Genomic DNA, 20,823 nt, shown 5'->3' on the forward strand with positions numbered 1-20,823 from the left:
ACTTCCCCCAGGTGGTGAGGGTAGGCAACAACACATCCGCCACACTGTCCCATCCTATATTCCCTGTTCACCCACGACTGCGTGGCCGCGCACAACCCCATTAAGTTTGCCGGTGGTAGGCCTAATCCCTGACAACGATTAGCAGTGTGGTGCCAGGACAACAACCTTTCCCTCAACGTGGGCAAGACAAAGGAGCTTATCTTGGACTACAGGAAACGGTGGGCCAGACACACCCCCATTCACATCAATGGGGCTCTTGTGGAGCAGGATGAGAGAGTCAAGTTCCTCTGTGTCCAAACACACCAACAATCGTGAACAGGGCAAGACAACACCTCACCCTCAGAAGACTGAAAAGATTTGGCATGGGCCCTCAGATCTACCATTGAGAGCATCTTAACTGGCTGTATCACCACTTGATATGGCAACTGCTCGGCCTCCAACTGTAAGGTGCTACAGAGGATACTGCGTACAGCACATTTAAGTGGCCCTTTGTCCCCAGCACAAGTTGCATCTGTGTAAAGATCATGCTGTTTAATCAGTTTCTTGATATGCCACACCTGTCAGGTGGATGGATTATCTTGGCAAAGGAGATATGCAGAGAAATAAGCTGTGTGAATGGACATTTTTCTGGGGTCTTATTTTAACTCATGAAACCAAAACATTGAGTTTATTTTCATTTAGCAAATCTTTTTTACTTTACTCTGCATTGCTCAAAAGTCTATACCGGTTGTATTCAGTGCATGTGACAATAACATTTTATTTGATGAGTGTTCCTCAGAGAACAGTTGTACCTCTATCTAGGCAGAGCTTACATCAGAAGACATCTGCACTGATGGCGCCTGGCAAAGTGTAAGAATGACGTAGTCGGGCAGACGCAATCTCTGGCGACTCTTACGTGGCCTGAAGGAGCGCCCCAGGATATCCCAGGCAGACTCTCTGCTCCTGGCTGAGGTGATGGATGAGGCACGCAGGCAGGTGGGGGTGGTTTACAGCCAGGACTGCCAATGACCAACAACCGCTTTCTTACGCCTTTGTTCAATAAAATTACCCACTGAAATTGGCATCAAGTACACTCATTGACTTTCCCTAATTTCTTGATATCATGGAGTCCTTGAAGTATTAAGACAATGAACTGAGGCACATTTGGAGTGTAAATTCTATGTACTGTAGTGTTAACAGTTCGTCAGCGGTGAGTAGCTTCAAAAGGGGCAAGCTGTTCTGAGATGGCATGTACACAACAACAAATGGTCTGTCTGACCTTAAGAGGATAGCTGGGTTTAAGACTACCGTAATAACATGACAGTAACAAGACAGGTGCTCAACTCTTTTAATGATTGAAATCCAGTCATGAAGGACAACTCATTACACCAGTTAACATTGTGTTAGACCCTACCATCACAATCAAAGAAGCAGTTGGACATTTAAACACACACACTAGATCACCGACAGGAACTAGAGAGCAGGTGCAGGAGGAATGAAGAGGTTGTGGGGGGTGGGCAGGTCCAACTCATCCCTTTATCCACCCCCCAGTGCCCTCTGAAAGACCCTCAAAGTACTAAATTCCTACATCATTAATTTGAGAGAACCATGTAGCAGCTTACATAGTGGTTCTTAAGTGCCAACTTAGTTATATGACCAAAATACAAATACATGTGAGGGCTTTAAGAATACTTCAACACACAAAACCTGTAGTCAAACTAACATGGACACCAAATACATTATAGGATTTCTCTATGTTAGACAAAATATACATAGTATTGGATGCCCAGACTCTAAATTCACCTTTCACAAAAGTATAACACAGAATGTAACATTGTCTACAGTAGATTGGAAGTGTAAAGAAAGCAAGTATACAGTGCACAATGTAAATACAGACAGCACTACAAGGAGCTATGTTTGGGAGAAGAGTTTAACTGACAGGGTCATAAAGAAAAGCTGTTCGCTTCGGGTCGCCGCCATTTTGTTCACGTTATAGGAATGGGCGTGTGTGTTTTATTTACAAGTTACAGTACAGCAGGCTCTCTTAAGGTGTGCCCCACCTCCCTCTCAAAACAGAAGAGCCCAGGATGAGCAGATCAATAGCTCTGCAACCTAGCCTTTCAGTCTGGTTTGAATGTAAGAGTCATACATGGTTTTGATTGTGTGAATAAATACAGCCGTTTCTGGTTGGCGCATACAGATACCCTGGAGATCGGGGTACAGGGGGAGAACAGAACACACCTACATGAGGCGAACCCTGGAGAGGAGTGGATTGTAGTGGGGAGATTTCCTATTGGTCAAGTCACCACCAGGTGTTTGTTTCAGTGGGATGTACAAGTCAGCCCTGGTGTTGGGACAGGGGGTGGTGAGCAGAGGGACAAGGGAAAGACAGTGGAGGGGTGAGAAGGGTAGTCATAATTCAAGGAACCACGACCACACGCATGGTGTTAGTGTAGCCAGAGCCTGGGCGCCATCCGGTCAGGACGATCACCACATCTCCCTCCTTGAAGAACCCTCGCTCCTTTCCTGGAAAACAAAGAGCACAGTTGTCAACACCAAACCAGGTCCAGCATCGGCGATACCAGGTCCAACATCGGCGATACCAGGTCCAACATCGGCGATACCAGGTCCAACATCGGCGAAACCACAGCAAGAAATAAGAGATTATCTAGAGTCAAAGAATGGCACTTGGAGACAGAAACTAGGCTACAACACTGATCTGACAAATCTTTGGGCAGATTTGAGTTCAATATTACATTTGGAATGTTTAAAAATGTCATTTGTTTCTGACACAGCCATGTATGCATTAATGAATCAATTATACAATCAATTTGACTTGTCTACATCAAGGTAATCATTTATGTGAATAGTAAATCTATTGATAAACTGTAAATCAAGATGTAGCCTAGGCCTACTCACTGGATGCTTTGAGTTAAGCTTATTTTGGCTATTTTCAGTTCGTCTCCTGGGGCTACAGGTGACAGCTTCCCTTCCATTTGGGACTTTATTGTACTGATCAACATTTGTAAAGTAACAGCAATCTCCTTTTATGAGGTGCAAGCTGTTTCTAAGACCGTCATTCATGAGGCACACGCAGTTAGTTCGGCGAGGGAGACTTGAGGGAAAGATGATTAACCCAGTGAATGTTTGGTGACAGTCAGCTTTGAAAAAGGCATATTTTGCATTATGGTTTGCATATGATCAAACAAAGTTCTAGGGTAGTGAATTGATTTTATCTTAAGCTTTAAGCTAGCAAGTAAAGTTAGTATCGGTGTGCATCTTTCCCTTTCAAGACAATTTGATACACATCTAGATTCACGGGCTCCGATACATTTAGTTTCAAACTACTGTGTGATTCGAGGAACAAATTGATGCGGTGTGATACGACACACTAACATGTTGCATACACACATATCCATTTTCCATTGTAAATTACAATATGGTGCTAATGGAGCTCATGAGCTAGGCTTCTGAGCTGGGTCTGTCAGAGTTTACTCAAATGCATGCAGTGAAAAACAAAATCTAAAACCAAGAAATTAAATAGAAAACAGAATTTGGGAGAAGAAACTAAAATATTTTTTAGGGGCCCCCTTAGAGTGGTTTATTAACCATTAAACTAGATGGTTCAAGCCCTGAATGCTGATTGGCTGACAGCCGTATACCATGGTTATGACAGAACTTTTATTTACTGCTCTAATTACATTGGAAACCAGTTTATAATAGCAAGTCATCTCAAGGGTTTGTGATAAATGGCCAATATACCACGGCTAAGGGTTGTGTCCAGGCACTACGTCGTGCGTAAGAACAGCCCTGTGGTATATTGGCCATATACCACACCTCCTCGGGCCTTATTGCTTAATTATTTTACCAGGTATATTGACAGAAAACAGCGCAATATTTTCTCTTGTACACTAATGACATGGAAGAGTTGCAGGGGAGAAGAGAAGTGTGCCTATTTGAAACCTAGACTTTTTTTTTTAAGTAGCTCTCATGCTACAAAAGGTTGGAGACCCATGGTTTAGACTGTATGGAAGCTGACGGACTGACCGAGCTTCTCTTCTTCTGGTGAACACAGAACACATGATCTTACAGCTCATGAAGAGAGATTTAATGGCTGCAGACTCTCACCCATTTCCATGGCGAAGTTGACCCTGAGGTCGACGTCCTCGGCCCAGACATCGTGGGCAGGCTTGTTGTAGAAGACGGGGAAGATCCCGCGATACAGGTGGGCCTGGCGGGCAGTCTGGCCGTTACGGGTCACAGCAATGATGGGTGCGCGGGGCCTGTACCTGGAGATCAGGTGGGCTGACCTGCACACAGACAACACAGCTCAGACTCCTTCAGCCAAGGACACACCCAAGGCCTGCTGCCATTCCCATTTCAGATACTGGCAATATGGCTTGAACAAAGCCTACACAAATCTAGAAAGGGGGTAGATTTGAAACTTTTTATTAAAATGTATTTCTGAAATATTAGGAAACTAATGATTTGATTAGTGGAGGACCTACTATAGTAAAATAAATATGCATTGATGGCAATGGGAGACATCAATGCATATGGCTACACTAAGTCTAAGGATTTGTCTCATTGTGAACATTAAACAAGCCACAGTCAAAATTAACATTTCACTCTGTCGGTTCTGTTGGGGGTTACAAAGACAGTCACTCTAGATCGGTCAAACAGTCATCACAATGAGTTAAAAATAGTTAGGAAAATGTCAAGGTTGAGCAGTCAGAAAGGGTCAGCGGATGTGAGAGTGAACACAACTCAATAACTACTGCAGTGTTGTCACAGCTGCAGAACCTTCTACCCTGACAACAAACTGTATGGCTCTACCAATGCAGGTGTTCCCAATAATGTTGAGGACTCTTCATGAATAAAAGTGTTCTACTTGTATTTATCTACAGAGTGGCCTCTGTTAGAACAACCCAGTTCACGCCAACCCATAACACTCCCCCACCCTGCTCACATTACTGTCTCCACCCACACAGAGGGGTGACATCTATCTGGGACCATGCAACCGTTCCCCACCAATCTAAAGTAGGGGAATAGGATGTTAAGGGTCAGAGTTGCATGTTCTGTAAGTCCCTTATCTGCTGCTGCCTGTCCCTCTCCTCCCTGCCGTCCTCTTACCTGCCTGTCCCTCTCCTCCCTGCCTGTCCCTCTCCTCCCTGCCTGTCCCTCTCCTCCCTGCCTTCCTCTTACCTGCTGCTGCCTGTCCCTCCCTGCCGTCCTCTTACCTGCCCCTCTTCCCCGCCCATCCGCCCTCCTCCCCGCCCGTTCTTATGAGTCAACTTTCAGTGGTCTCCAGTTTGTTGTGACCGTAAGGACCTGTAAACGCGTGCCATGCCCTTTCATTCAGTCCCCGTCTCTCCCTACTCTGGCTTCTCACAAACCTCCTGAGTCGCCCTCCAAAACAGCCGTGCTACAGCCACCTGCCTACCTTCCAGAGTTAGTGAGCACAATGAACGCAGAGGACAAGATCTTAAAGGACGCCTCCACGGCGCCGATGGCGATAGCCTCGGCCGGGTCGGTGGAGTGTGGTGCGGCGCGCCGCAGGTCCTCAAACACCTGCCGATGGAACATGGCTGCTTCTGCCTCGCGAGCGATCTGGCACAGGCGAGGGCAGGATGTAGCAGACAGACAGGAAGTACACCAGACAGACATATAAGGAAAGAGTGATAGGAGACGAGATGGAGGGTAGGAAGTTAAGGTGAAAGGAATAGGAGATGGAGGGGAGGTAGGCAGAGGGAAAGGAGAGAAATGTAGGTTTAGTCAGAGTGCAGTTTAGTGAGACAAGAACAAAACATACATGTTAAAAACACATCCAATGGGCCACCGCAGCCAGTCCATGTAGCTATGGCATCTAACACCGCAACACAGCATTATAACACACTAAACTGCTTTTATGATTCTATGGTAATTCTATAGTTAGAACTACATTCCGATACTACATACTACATACCACGCAAACTGACTGCTCATTCAAACTACTTAGCTGTTTAGAGGTTACGAGATGGGCAGATGACTATAGTCAACTGGTGTTAAAACATGCATGCTTTGCACAGTCACACGTGAAGAGATGGTAGAACAGGAAATTAAACTAAGAAGAAAGCTTTCAAAGTCCAATAAAAAAAACTAAATAGAGGGAAAACATTTGAAGACCGTAAAAGAGAAGCTGTTAAGAGGCAGAGTTAGTCTGAGCCTAATGTCAGTCCTTGTGTAGGACAGTGCTTTCAGTTAACCCACAATGCACTCTTAGAGGCAAAAACATGTTTAAGAGTGTGAAGGACATGGTGCTGCAGTGAACTCATAGGCAGCTGCTCAAGGACTGCTGAGTCACTTCTGCCTGCATCCAGAGAGGAGTGCAGCAGCTGAACTAGTCAGCTGTTAAAGGCCTGAGTAGAAGAAAATGAGGGCAGCGTCAGCCAGATTCTCCACCCATGTCCTACACTCTGTACTATTAAAACTTAGTGAGCAACCATTCTATGGATCATTACAACATTATGACTCAATATAATACGGGCTGAATCCAGATTGCTTTTGCTGACAAACATCACATAAGACATCAAACATGATAAATGTGTAAGTGGAAATGAGTGCGACTTCCTCAGCAACATGACTTCCAGTAGCCCTGACCCTGCTGTTGATAGGTCTATACGGTGTAGGTCAGGACCAGTGGTAGTCCGGGGCTGATGACACCCAGACTGAAGGACAGTACTGGAGGGTAACTGTAGGGGGCACTGTCTCACCATGTGCTGTGTGCGGACAGCCTCCAGGGGGTAGTCTCCCTTGGCGGTCTCGCCACTCAGCATGATGCAGTCAGCTCCATCCAGCACGGCGTTGGCCACGTCACTGCCCTCAGCGCGGGTGGGCCTGGGCTTCTTGATCATGCTCTCTAACATCTGTGGGAAGGACAGGGGCTCACAATGTCAGGCTACCAACAGTGTAATAACACGCACAACCTTTCACATCACAACAAACTGTAGCATCCCTGTGGAAAAAGAAATATCTCCTGTTTTTAAAAAAAGGTGTCACAAGTACACTGACCTGTGTAGCACAGGTGATTGGCTTGCCGGCTTTGTTGCAGCGGCCAATCATCATCTTCTGGGCCAAGAACACCTTCTCTGTGGGGATCTCAATTCCCAGGTCTCCACGGGCAACCATGATGCCATCACTGGCTTCCATGATTTCATCAAACCTGCACAGGGGACGGGAAACCAGATTCAGACATACTATTCGGATTTACTATTCGGATTTAACATTCCTATCATGTTTACAAACTATGATAAGACATACTGCATGCCATTTATTCTAATGTGAATCGAGTGACGGAACGTAACGATTTTGGGCACTGGCCCAGTCGAGCACAATTTCTACTAGCCAAGGATCAAATATCGGCTTGTATTTCTGTGCATTTAATGCCATCACAGACCTGCGCACTCCCTCGTGGTTCTCCAGCTTGCTGATGATCTTGATGTTCTTGCCCTTCTCTCCCAGCACCTTCCTGACAGCGTGCACGTCGGCTGCTTTACGGATGAAAGAGGCGAACACCATGTCCACTCCTTGCTCCACGCCGAAGGTCAGGTCAGAGATGTCCTTGTCAGAGACGGCAGGCAGGTCCACAGCAGCACCAGGCAGGTTCACACCCTTCTTACTGCCCAGGGTCCCTCCATTCTCAATCTCACACATCAGGTAGTCCTCACCTGGGGACACACATTGAAGGAGTCACCAATAACATCAACAGGCTATAAAGAATAGGAAGCTCCATCTGGCCATCCTCCAACCACCCAAAAGTTCAGTAAGTGAGGGGATTCTAGGGCTCACAGATCCGCAAAGGAATATTCTCTAGTCTATTCAGCTCTTAAGTGGGAGCCAGACATGAACTCACCGATCTCCTTGACCTGGAGGGACACGAGTCCGTCGTCAATGTAGATCTTGCTGCCCTGCTCCACCACCCTGGTGATGTTCTTGTAGTCCAGCCACAGATTGTCTTCATCACAGTTCTCCTGATAGGCATCATCCAGGGTCAACTTGATCATGTTGCCCTTCTTCAGCTCCACCTCAGATGTGCCACTCTGACACACACACAAAGGACCATGGATGAGTCTCAATAGGAACCACGACTATGGGGGTTCAACCACTCAATGAAGTAAAAGGAGTTTAAAATTGGTTAAGAAAAATCTTTCTAACCCTTTACCATACCAATCTCAAGCTTGAAGTAGTCCAAAATATGCCGGAAATGTAAACCTTGTTGTATATTTGAGGTTGAAGGGGGCTTATGAAATTTGCAATTCCATAAAAATTTCAGGCTTGATTTTGGCTTAAGAAAGGATCAACGCCTACAAAAATGTCTATTAACTATAGTTCTAATTTCCCATTGCTGCAGTATTATTTTCCTGCTGTAGCAAACTGGCTCAAATTAAGATCCCACATCTGTACTCAATATTTGGTACAACAAAATGTGTAGTAAACATTGGATAGGGCCTCCAATCAGTTAATGCGTGCTGGGAACATGGTAGTTGATTGTTCTACTCACTCCCTTGATAAGTCCAGTCCTGATCTCAGGTCCCTTGGTGTCCAGAGCGATGGCCACGGGGCGGTAGTGGATGCTGCCAGCCTCAAAGCTTTCACAGGCCTCACGCACATTCTTAATAGTCTCACAGTGGTACTGTGGAACAGAATAGAATTAAAAAAAAACATTATAAAGAAGGAAATACTTTTAACAGGCTTTTAACACTAAAGCAACAACGCATCAGCCAGACATTGACATTTCAGTGACGACATGAGAAAACTAGGTTTCCACCTACTCATGAGTTTCGGTGTAATGAGTCACACACCTGAGCATAATCAGCTGACAACATACTGTATCAGGGCATAAACGTGAGAAATGACCGAAATCAAGGACGTGGTCTAGACAACTGTTACCAGCAGGTCAAACATCTAGCTACCCTCTGTATAGTTTAAAAATATATATAGAATAATAAAAACACCTCCCCACAAAGTTTAAACTCACAAATCAAACAAGGAAAACCACTTAACACCCACCAAATCTGGTGAATTTAAACTCTAATGCTGTTAACTGCATGTCTCAACTCCCAATGAGAAAGACACACCCATGTCAGTAGCGCGAGTCACGGATCAAGTGGCGCTTGCAGTCCTCCATTTAGGAAATCACCTCACAATTCAAATGTTTCAGTTTAGACAGAATATTCATTTGACTTAGCTGCCTAGTGTGCTAGCTAGGAAGTGGGTCTACAGTTTCATTAAATTTGCCATGAAAAAAAGGCTTGTGGAAAAAGCAACTCCCTCGCGAGTCTCATCATTGAAGGGATAGTTTGCCAAAAATAACTATTTTTCCACTTGACTACTATAGAAAGTTGAGTTGAGGTATTCATGATGTGGATTATTTATCTTCTCAGCAAGTTAAAAAGAGAAAAGCAAGTTTCAGTTCTGTGATTTAAAATATTTGTTTATATTCAGCAGAACTTTAATTCACCAGACACTATGGCTGGTTCACCAAAAAGTTAATTTCATAACCCCATGTTGGAGTGAAAGACGATTCAATTTACGGCATGTGCAAGTGTAAAACCAAATACATTTTGGACAAGTAACCATAATCTTCAGGCATGTGAAAACTGCTCCCAACTTGCCAGGTGGGCAAGTACCCATGAGAGCTTAAAGTCAACCCCTGATTTATGCCTAGTCCCTATTCAGATTAGGCACCCACAGCGCAATACCCTTCAGTTGTAAACATGTGTGGTTAACATGAAACCTTATTCACAGACAGTATGACCTGGACATTTACTCAATAGAACACGGTTTACAAAGAGTTAAATATGCTACTACAACCTGCCTGTCCACATGTACATTACAACTACACTAATATTCTTGAGTGGCAGTGCTAGCATTGCCCTTGGCGACAGCTGCCCCAGATGGCTCATGCTGCTTCTCCCCATCTAGATAATGTAACCTGAGCTTTACCTAAGCACTTAATTGGTAGGTAATCACACAGGGCTTCATTTCCATTCTCTCCTTCCCAGTTATCACCACAAACAGCCTTGGCATCAAAGGGAGCCAATAGTGCAGTGCCAAATTACACCAAGATAACTACATTCCAGCATATGCCTTAGAGCAGCTAGTCAGACAAAGCCAGGTCTAGTTTCAGCAAGAGGAAATGTAATTTCATGAAAATATAAATAAAGACGTGGAAGTGCCCATCCTAACATTTTGATAAGCCTCCATGACACAGCACAGCCAGTAGAGGGCCAGGAGACAGACAAGATGACAAGGTGAGTGGCTCAGGCCCCCTGCAGGAGAGTAGCAGGTTAAGACAGAGGAAGCGTCTTTGGCCTGGTAAGTGACCTCTACAGAACAGAGAACTGAAGCAGGTGACAGTGTGACGAGTGGGAGTGACGCAACCGGTTGCTCCAGGCCTGCACCCTGGGTGGGGTGATAAGAGGAAGGCACAGATTAAGAATTGAGTGGCACAAGCTACCTCAGGTAAGATTTCCACTGCTGTCTGCCTGCTCCATCTCACAGTTTAGGGCTTACCTTTGGAGTTGTCTGGTCAGGATCACCCTTGAACTGCACACCCTGGTTGGCACCTAGAACATCTCATATTCAAACGAGATCTGAAGGTAGCTGATACTTTGCAAAGAAGCATGTCTGACAGACTATGACGACATTGGAGCAGGGAGGCGTTCAAGATGGCAGCTTGAACAGATGTTTTAGCGAGCTGCGCACCAATCATGTCCATGCGATGCCGTGACAAATAGAAGCTAGCCGTTCTATTGCTAAACAAGAGAGGAACGTTCTTAGACAACTGCCATAACTATGCTTGCCCTATGGATAATCTCACGCTTTCAAAGTCTGTTGAAGATGACAAGTTCCCCTCTTTAACCGGTTACTCCGTGCAAACCTCCACCCTCCAAAAAACCCAACAGGGACTGACAGCTTGGCTACCCTCTCCTTACTCATCAACTCCAGGTCTGACACCATTGAGAAAATGGTAGGTGCAAACACCATGGTAATCGAAGGCTGGAAAAAGACTGGAGTTTGCGTGAGGTAAAATCAAGGATGTGAAAATTAGTGGCTACAGTTGGTGTGGAAAAGGTGGAACAGAATAACAATGTCTACCATAAACGTCACTGATCTGCAGCAATACACAAGAAGATGGATCCTGAGACTACGTCATGCCCGAGGTGGAGAATGAGGATGCGCGACGCTATCCGGATCTGCCAAGAAGTTACACCTGCAGAGAAGAACAAAGTCGGTGATACCGTCGGCAAGAAGCAACAGCAAAACGATTCAAGACCAAGTGGAAATCATCCTCTTTACTGCCAGATTCTACAGGGATGCTGTCTGGAAAGCCGTTCCTTCAGAGCCATGGTCTGCATGTCGCCAAGCATCTCAGCCTGGAGGACATAGAAACGAGGAACAAGTTGTGGCCAACGATCAAGAAAGCGAGCGGAATCCTGCCTACGTCGGAGGACGATGCTTCATTAACAGTTTGGAAATCCATATTCCATTTTCTTTGTAATGACTATCTAACAAGCCTTGGGTCACAATTTTCCAGACTACTCCGGTACCTCAATCATTTTTTAGTTTTTTTCCTTGTATGACCAGATGGCAGCCTATTTTGTTTACAAACTCAAGGACTGAAAGTTGTATTTATTTTTTATGCATACAGATCTGCTCTGACTTACTGTTATTGTTCTACGTAGTTATTAATACTTACTTGCAAGTGAGAAAGGTCTCATGTACACACAGTACCATTCAAAAGTTGACACCTACAAGGGTTTCTTTATTTTTACTATTTTCTACAATGTAGAATAATAGTGAAGACATCAAAACTATGAAATAACACATGGAATCATGTAGTAACAATTTTTTTAAATCAAAATATATTTTATATTTGAGATTCTTCAAAGTAGCCACCCTTTATCTTGATGACAGCTCTGCACACTCTTGGCATTCTCTCATTATCTCTAGGCTAACATATGCCGCTCTTTACAATTTAACGATAAAATAAGCAAATAGATTAAGCAGATGCTTTGAAAATTTCTGTGGGGAAACCGTACCCATTACATTAGGAAAAAACTGAAGTAATGAACACGAGTACAGGGGTCTGAATTCTGCACTTCAATAATACTTAGGAATTGATTTATCCAATTGATCTTAAGACCCCCTTCTATGTGGAACTTTATTCCTCATCATGTCTTCTCTACTTTTGGTGGCCTTTACTTCATGTTGGTTTGCAATTATAATAAATCGACAAACTTCCAGTGAAACTGCTTTTCGTCAGCACATTTCTCCACACAGATATGGAATAATCGGGACATATTGTATTAAAATACTGCTTTGTTTTTAGAATATTGGTTCAGAAATAATATCCTATTGGTGAACCAACTTGTAAATGCAGAGGGTTTTTTACTTAGTTATAAGGAATTCTTATCACTATACAAGATCCCTGTAACACCTAAAGATTTTGCAATGTTTTAGATGCCATTCCCTCAGGTGTTGCTTTATTATTCAGGAACGTGTCAAGACCTGACCCTCAGAGCCTACCTTCCATTAACACTGTTGTCTCATCAGTAGGAAATATGTATTTTTTCCCCCTTTTGGGCCATTCAACAACAGAGCTATACAAACCTACCTTATGTCATGCCTTTTTGGAACAGTTTTATTGATAATATCTGTTGGAAAAAAGTTTGGATCTTGCCACACACATACACCTACTTAAGAACTTCCTTAATTTTGTTATTTTCTAAATATTATCCTGCCAACCACAATATGTAGAGGTTGTAGAAAAACACCATTAGAAAAAAAGTACAATTTGAATTAACCACCCAAAACAGTGTTTCATATTTTTTGGCATTGTCTCCATGTAAGGAATCTGTGGTAATTGAACACATGAAGATTTTACACTATTATGGAGACGTATTGCATGGAATTAATAGTAATTAATTTCATTATTCTTTAGGACAATTTTTTAAAAGACAATTAAATACCAAAAAAGCTGTTAGAATTATAAGTGTATGCATGTCCCTTAACGTCCTTGTGTAATGTGATATTGTACCCCCTAGCCCAATTGTCGTGTGTGTGAGATAGATATATCTATCACACACCATGTCCCCCCCATGTACTTATGTATTGATTTATTGTTCTTACTTAAATTACCTTGGTGCAGCTAAACTTGACATAAAGCTCATCAAAACAGCCTGTGTGGGTTTGTGCTATTCAGTTGGGCTGGGAATTGCCAGGGCATCGCGATATGATCACAATAAGTTGGTGCCGATGCGATATGTATCACGATTCATTACTGGGATTTTATTGCAATTCAATGTTTCAAACATATTGCTCACCATATGTCTGCTGCAGAGGGACAAGTGGGCGCGCAATGAGAAACCTGTTTTGATCAGTCATGGAAATAAGTGCTGAAAAGAAATTTGCTCCCCATTTAAAAAGCTATGAATTAAAAATACTGACGTTTTGGTGCAGTTTCAGCCAACTAGTGCAAAAATAGAGATAGTCAAACACATACATCGTGAAAATAATATCCTGATATGTAACTACTGACTTCCCCCCACTCACTACTATTCAGATATATACAGTTTAGGTCTGGATCCAGTCTGTGATCATCCTCCACTGCAGCAGTCTAGGTGTCTAGACATGCTAGGGAACCCACCTCGTGAGATCCATGGGAGAAGTTCATGCGAGCGATGTTCATCCCAGACTTGATCATCTCCTTCAGCATGTCCACAGAGCGGGAGGCTGGCCCTGTTATGACAGATAAGGGTTAGAGGTCGGGTTTAAACATCAGTGTACATACACACCACACTAGTGTGATGTCATACCGTAGGTATTTCACAGCATCATCCTATAGTAGAGAGTCTTTGATGTAAAAATAGTATAGCCCTACAGACATTTGAAAGCTAGCATCCATTGTGTGTGGCGATATACCATATACCGGGGTATTTGGAAATAGCCATGTGATGGTTTTTCAATACTGTTGAAACTATTTAAATATTTGTTGCTACTTTAAGTAAATACATTCAGTCAATTTGTGATGAAGAATTTCACCTGTTAAATAATTTTTGCATTATGAAACTCAGCAGAAGTCCCCAGACACGTGGTGTTTACAAGCACACAACAAGACCGTAGCCTTGTGAGTCACTCACGGTTGTGCAGCACGCGCCAGGTGATGTAGTTACAGTATGGAATTCACAACTAAATGTTTGCCATCTAGATATCTTCTAACTATTAAGTTAATGTGCTAAAAACTATGCAGTTGTGCATTTGGTTTACTAATTTAGTAGCTAGTTATCCCATCTTCAGCTAGACGGCTGTCTGTCCTCCAAATAGTTTAGGTCAGACATTTGGCAATGCATTCGTTAGCATTTTCTATGGGATTGTACATATACCTGTTAGCATTGCTAACCTTTGAATTACAGAGGCTCAGTGGGGTTTGAAAATAGCAGCCCTTGTGTTCAGTGCCGGTATTAACAAATATCCCAGATGGCACAAGGTCAGTATGAAGGTAAGACAATCTGGATACCACCCTAGCCTAGTGTGTGTAGCCACTGACCAATAGTGCAGATGATGCCAGTGTTGCGGGCGGTGGTGGGCTCAGAGTCTATGTCCAGCAGGCACATGTGCTCCAGGAAGGTGTCGGCCATGGCAGCGCCGAGCTGCTGCGTCTGGACGAAGGCAGAGCCCATGTCTTGAGACTTTGAACCGGGCATGATGGCAGATTTTGAAGAAGTCCTGGAGGAGAGAGATTAGGTAATATGAAGGGCATACTACTAAGACAGTAAGGTGCTAATGGTTCACTCAATTCAGTGTCACCAATCTCAGGCATTATCAGGTCATGGACTGGACTGCCACATTAAAACAGAGGACCACACGGATGAAACCATCAACTTTAGATCCACCAGTCTACAACACTGTATAGCCTCAGGAATTAGCACACAACAGCTTATTGGAGGCACAGTATGTGGCTTTGAATCAACTGACATCTGTGCAAATAACGGTTTGTTTGTGGAATGAGGAACCCATTCAAAAGACTACATCTGAAAAAACAGGAAGTGTGATTGAAACCCTTCCCTGCTGGTTCTCAGGCTGCACCATAGACAATAAAGACATGGGCCTAAATACAATTGATCTATAATATAGCCTGGGCTACAGTAACATTCCACAGCATTCTTTCACTGAGAAGCACATTGAGCTGTTTGCACGTTGTGTTCTCCCGAGTCACCCATGGCAACCGCAGCCCTGACTGGCACAGTGTTTTCATTACTTCCTCCAACCTGGGACAGATCACTTTCAACATGGTTCAATATAGAGATGTTGAAAAACAAGGGGACATTGAGAAGGACTGCATCAAACCCAATAGGTTACTTCATACCACCACAAAGTTCTCTTGCTCAAGTCAAAACACTTCCCTTTTCTAGTGTCCATCTTGACAGTATAACAAAACAGGCTCTTTGTACAGGTACTGTAGGTCAGGCCAAATTCTCCATGGCTTTAGGGCAAGCTAAAAAACAGTCAATGAGGTAGCTCTGTTTGTGTAAGGTGGAGCGTTGCTACTTTGAGTGAGTGTGGAGTCTGAGGCAACTCTGTAAGCTGTGACAGGGGCTCTGTTGCCATGGTTATGTTGTAACCCAGGAATGTGGCAATAGATAGCGAACATACGACAGCCAGAAGGTATGCATGACAAGGGGGATCCCTGGAGGGCTGCCCTGGACACAAGACAGGGTTACCAAACTGGACTAGCCTAAACACTAACCCGTGTAGAGTTGACTTTCACCCAGTCTAAATTATAGAGTAACACTCACATGAACAGAGAACACGCTCACTGATTGCTTCAAGGTGGAGCTTCTAGGAAATACTAAGCTTTCTAATAGGCTACATCTGTTAGTCTACCTTGTGGTGAACAGATGCCAGTTGCACTAGTCTGGCGGACCTTTAAGACCCTACTTTAAAAAAATATTGGAATCTGCAGAATGCATAGGGACAGAGAGAGCATGTTATCTTCCTCAGTAGTCCTGCTTACTGCAAAACACAATCTTATCACACATTTCCCCTCAGAATTACTAATCTAGCCGAGGCTAAATTTGTTAGCCTAACATTTGCATTCGCCAATGTATTCTGCACCCCAAAACCTCCTTGTTCTCATTCATTTGGCTACAGATTCTCCTTTCTGCCAGTAGGCCATTTCAGCAGGGCTGGGAATTTCCTGGGACCGTAGGATATTATCACCATACTTAGGTGCTGATACATATTGTATCACGATTCTATATGTATTGCGAGTCGATACTGTGATTTTCTTGCGATTCGATGGTCCAAACATATTGATCACCATATGCCTGCTGCAGAGGGACGAGAGAGCCATAAGAAAACAAGTACTCAGTCATGGGAAAAAAGCTCTGAAAACAAATTGACTCCCTATTTAAAAAGATGGAGAACAGGCTATGAAGGAAAAATACTGGAGTTTCAGTACAGGTACAGCCAACTAGCACAAAAATAGTGATATTGTAAAACGATACATTGGCAAAAATAATATCCTGATATGTAACTGTATCGATCACCCCCACCCCACTACTATTTAGGGCAGGCTACCCTCTAGAATCAGGCCTACACTCAGCTCATCTCTTCCAGCGTGTAAATGAATCGTGACAGGGCCCTGCCACACAGCAGCAGTAAAACCAATAGGCAGCAGCTCAGTGACGTCACAGAGCCTCAAAGGCAGCAGCCCAGTGTTGTACGTGAGCACGGTCACATCCTGCTCTCTCCAGACTCCCAACTGCGTACACAGCACGACAGCAGGAGGTAGCCCCCAGACAGAGCACAATGTAGACTGCAGAAGGAGGCTGCTGAACAGAAATCCTACAATGTCTCGTCTCAAATGAAGCCTAGATTCTTATCCCTGGAACACACTGTTTATAGCAGCCTGCAGAAAGCTTAACAGCGATTTAATTTTTATTGGGGGGGGTGAGACATGTGATGGGCTCTTATGTCAAGTGCCAACAAAGGCTGGTTAGGTAACCAGCAACAAACTCAAGAGGTTGCCGATATCAAGTTCAACATTTGCACATTGAAATCAGTGCCATAGGCTACATAAGATGCATACAGTGTCACTTTATAATGCAATTGCTGTTTATATGGTCACTTTGGCTTTATTCCCACGAAATCAACAGGGACTAGTTTGGAACTATCCTACAGCCTCTGATGGAGTCCTGACATGACCCAGCTATGCTTCCTCAGGAAACCCTCCCTACCCTGTGACTAACACACAGCTGGGTTGATGTATCACCAAAAGATGCTATACAGTCCAAGGCCATGCCAATCTGAGCCACCCTTTATTACTGAGACACCATTCATATGCCTGTGACAAAGATGTAAAGTATGTAAGGGTTGACCTGGGGCCAGTGACTCACACCAGTAATAGACATGCATCTGGGTCACTTAGGTTTAACTTTAGAGCTGCTCTGCTGCTATCAATCCTATCCAAACCCTTCCAACAGCACTGCTCACTGGAACCGAATATGCTTCCCCACTCTCCATGTCCTTCCTTTTACATCCTCCATGCCTACGTACTGCCCCCTCACCCCTTCCCCTCGCTTTCACTCACAAATTCACATACACACTGCGATGTCTCCACTGCGCATTGGCAACATAGCCAGAGGTTGCCTTACAGATGACACCCTAGGAGCAGCCATGATGACACTGACGTAGCCTATAATCCTACACTGGTGACCTCGAGAAGCCTAGCTCTCCCCCTGCGCTACATTGAGTCAGTCTCGTCATTCAGCTATGTGACGTACCAGGAGACCTTTCTGTTCTTCCTGTGGATGTACAAGAACGTAGCTGCTACAGACCTCCAGAGGATGCCCAGCTTGTGTGACCCCCGGTCCGCACAGAGCGCAGCAGGAACAGCAGCAGAGCTAACCGGACAGACAGGAACTCCTGGTAGTGACTTGCCTGCCTACGCACGGCTCAGGAATAAATCCTCTTCCCTTCAGTGAGGATGTGCTGCAGCACACAGTCCAGGCTACTGCATCCAAGGAGCAGGTTGCGTGCCCTGATACTGCAGATGTACATGAGACAGTGTGCTGTGGTAAACGATGTTGGCAGCACTAGGTCATATCACCCCTAGGGCTCTAAAATGTTGGATGTGTATTCTAATAATGTACACAGGGTAAGCCTGTGTAGAAAGCAAAATGCTAGCCTGGGATTAGTGCATTGCATCATGCTGCAATGGGGTGGCAGTAGTCATACATCATGGTCGGGTAACACCGTTGCATTCTGTGCTGCATTGCATTACACAGGAAAAAGTATCCATGTTCTGCTACGCTGCCGCCTAGCGTTACGCAGCACCTGTAGGCACTATGCTAGTCTCACATTGCCAGACATAGCCAAGAGCAGGAGGCAAGGCTACCACTATGCATGACAGACTGCATGGAAGTGACACCAGCTGCAGCAGGACTATGCAGAAAAACAAATGCAGTCAGTGTAGGCCTACACCCCAAAACACTGCACCAGGTTAAGGACAGTTCACAGAGGAGCCATGGCTATATTTATTCTTACTCAACTCTCAATAGCAGTTGAGTAGGAGATTGGGAATATGCTGTGCAAAATAGTGAGTCATAGGTGGGGTTTTCAACCTGGGGATTCTGAGTACTTCAGATTCACCTCATTGAGAACAAACTTCAGAGGAAGAGGTGCCTAGTCATTCTACCCATGCACCATTAGGGGGCTATTGCATGATATATGACACTCTGGAAAGTTACAGCAGGAAATGACTAAAAGGTGACACCATAGTGGGAGTATTTTAGACATTTACTGTGGGGCCTGCAGCCTACGTGCTCCCACCCCAGTACTCTGGGTATGCAGACTGCCAGATAGGGCACTGAAGTATACATTATAACCTATGCCTCTCACACCCCTACGAGATGCACTATGTTGGGACATACCATAGTACAGCCCAGCCACTCCTGTTCCCACTGATAACACAAGATTCCTAACCTACTGAGAAGTGCTACTATGCCCTAGCACACCAAAATAGAAGCAAGCTCCCTCAAGTGACCTGGCTGATGCTGTGTAGAGTATAGGGCCAGGGTGGCTTGTATTTCCTCCTACACAGGGCTCTGGACCAGAAGAATCTGTTACATAACAATGGCTGAACATCTCAGGAATAGTCCTAACCAGACTTAGGAGGAGCACTAAACCTTAATGTGAAGCCTAAATTAGTTCCGAGACTGACTAAGCATACATTTCTGATATGAAATTTGCTAATTGTTCAAGTTAGTCTAGGCAGGCTTCATCAAAAAAATAAAAGGCCTACATAACCATTTGATTTGGGAGCTGGGAGAAATGGAAGAACTAACCAAGGTCAGGGTTTGATGGAGGCTGATACATCAATACTATAGCTCTATGACTAGTCAATAAACAGGCACTGCAGTGGAGGGATTCTAGAAGGTTGCACTGACTCCCCCCCCCCCCCCTCCTCCTCCCAGTGTCAACAAAGCCAATCCATTGTGACATATTTAGGGCCATATAAAAAATAGTTTTTTTCTGTCTGCGTTCTCCGTATCGCGGATTTTATAGGGCCCTATGGTTTGACATGTCAGTGAGGCCACACCACTGCAGTAAAGGTGCTTGTTGTAAACTTAATTCCAACAAAAGGACACCAGACCACTGAAAGTCACAGTGCGAATAACAGTTTTGTTCATGAGGACGGGTGGACCGCACATCTGATTAATTAATCGGTAGTTTTAATAATAAATTGGTAACATGAGAATGGTCGCAGTCATCTTTTTGCATCCACTAATCCACTAATGCGCCACAGGGCACGTTTCCATCTCTGCGTCACAGTTTCACGAATTTAAGATATTGCGAAGAGAAACTGGCCAATGGAATTCCAAGTTCATCGGGCAACCACACCCACCACGCGAGACAAGACAAACGCACTCGTATTTTACTATTCTCCCCGCTTTAAAATAACGTTACATGTTTTAGACTGATACCATGTTATAGTTCATGACAAATAACACCACTCAGAAAAATAGTAATTAAATAGTAAGTTCACCTGTATGAATAGTTAACTTGAGAAAGCTGCATCATACTGAGTTAGTCACTGACAAAACGACACCATTCTTTGTATGACTACAACACCACATGGTTTGCGGTTTAAGATGGTTCCAAGTGACCACTACTATTACCTCCTACTATCTAGACAGTTTTCTTTCGGAATACATCCATTGCCGGGACTATGTCACTAAAGAAACCAGCTGGCAACACATAATATGAGACCGTTAAATGAATAAAAGTGCCATTTGGTGACAGAAGTCCTGCAAAACAAACGTACATCATGTCATTAGCTAGCTATAGATCTTGTGACGAGACTCACCTTACTTCGATGAACAACTGCTAGACTGACGTATTTCTCTTACAACCAGCTGCTCAAGGTGATCTCCTAAACTCAACCGGAACTATTTTATGTCCGAATCGTCACGTATCCATCCGCGATAAAGAAGTAGGTCGCTATTAAAATTATATAATGAATTCAATCGAAATATATGGTTTCAATAATTCATACATATTTAGAATGTATTTATGTATGATTTCTGATCTATTCTTTGAAGAAAAAAAACACCCGGTAAACAAGGGGAAGTTTACATAAAGGAACATAATGAAAGTGCGGTGATGCGATACCGCGGATGTCCAATCAGGAACCTGAGAAGCATCTCTGAAGCATGGGGCCGACATGTGACTCAGGGATGTGGTATAATTTCTTGAACATCGGATTGGGTACCATAGGGTCTTGTATTCAATTACCTG

The 20,823-nt window shown here is 44.1% G+C and overlaps 1 protein-coding gene across 1 annotated transcript; it reads right to left on the reverse strand.

The window, feature by feature from the left end:
- Positions 1 to 1,313: 1,313 nt before the first annotated feature.
- LOC139563290 (pyruvate kinase PKM-like) lies at positions 1,314 to 20,543 on the reverse strand. Its single transcript, XM_071381845.1, has 11 exons — positions 20,393 to 20,543; positions 14,570 to 14,748; positions 13,670 to 13,761; positions 8,519 to 8,650; positions 7,871 to 8,057; positions 7,415 to 7,685; positions 7,030 to 7,180; positions 6,732 to 6,884; positions 5,423 to 5,589; positions 4,108 to 4,289; positions 1,314 to 2,505 (listed from the first exon to the last, which is right to left on the reverse strand). Exons 2-11 carry the CDS (start codon positions 14,724 to 14,726, stop codon positions 2,399 to 2,401), a joined length of 1,599 nt encoding a protein of 532 aa, XP_071237946.1. The 5' UTR covers positions 14,727 to 14,748; positions 20,393 to 20,543; the 3' UTR covers positions 1,314 to 2,398.
- Positions 20,544 to 20,823: the final 280 nt, after the last annotated feature.

Source organism: Salvelinus alpinus, chromosome 33, assembly GCF_045679555.1.
Source record: "Salvelinus alpinus chromosome 33, SLU_Salpinus.1, whole genome shotgun sequence".
In the NCBI taxonomy this organism is placed as follows: Eukaryota; Metazoa; Chordata; class Actinopteri; order Salmoniformes; family Salmonidae; genus Salvelinus; species Salvelinus alpinus.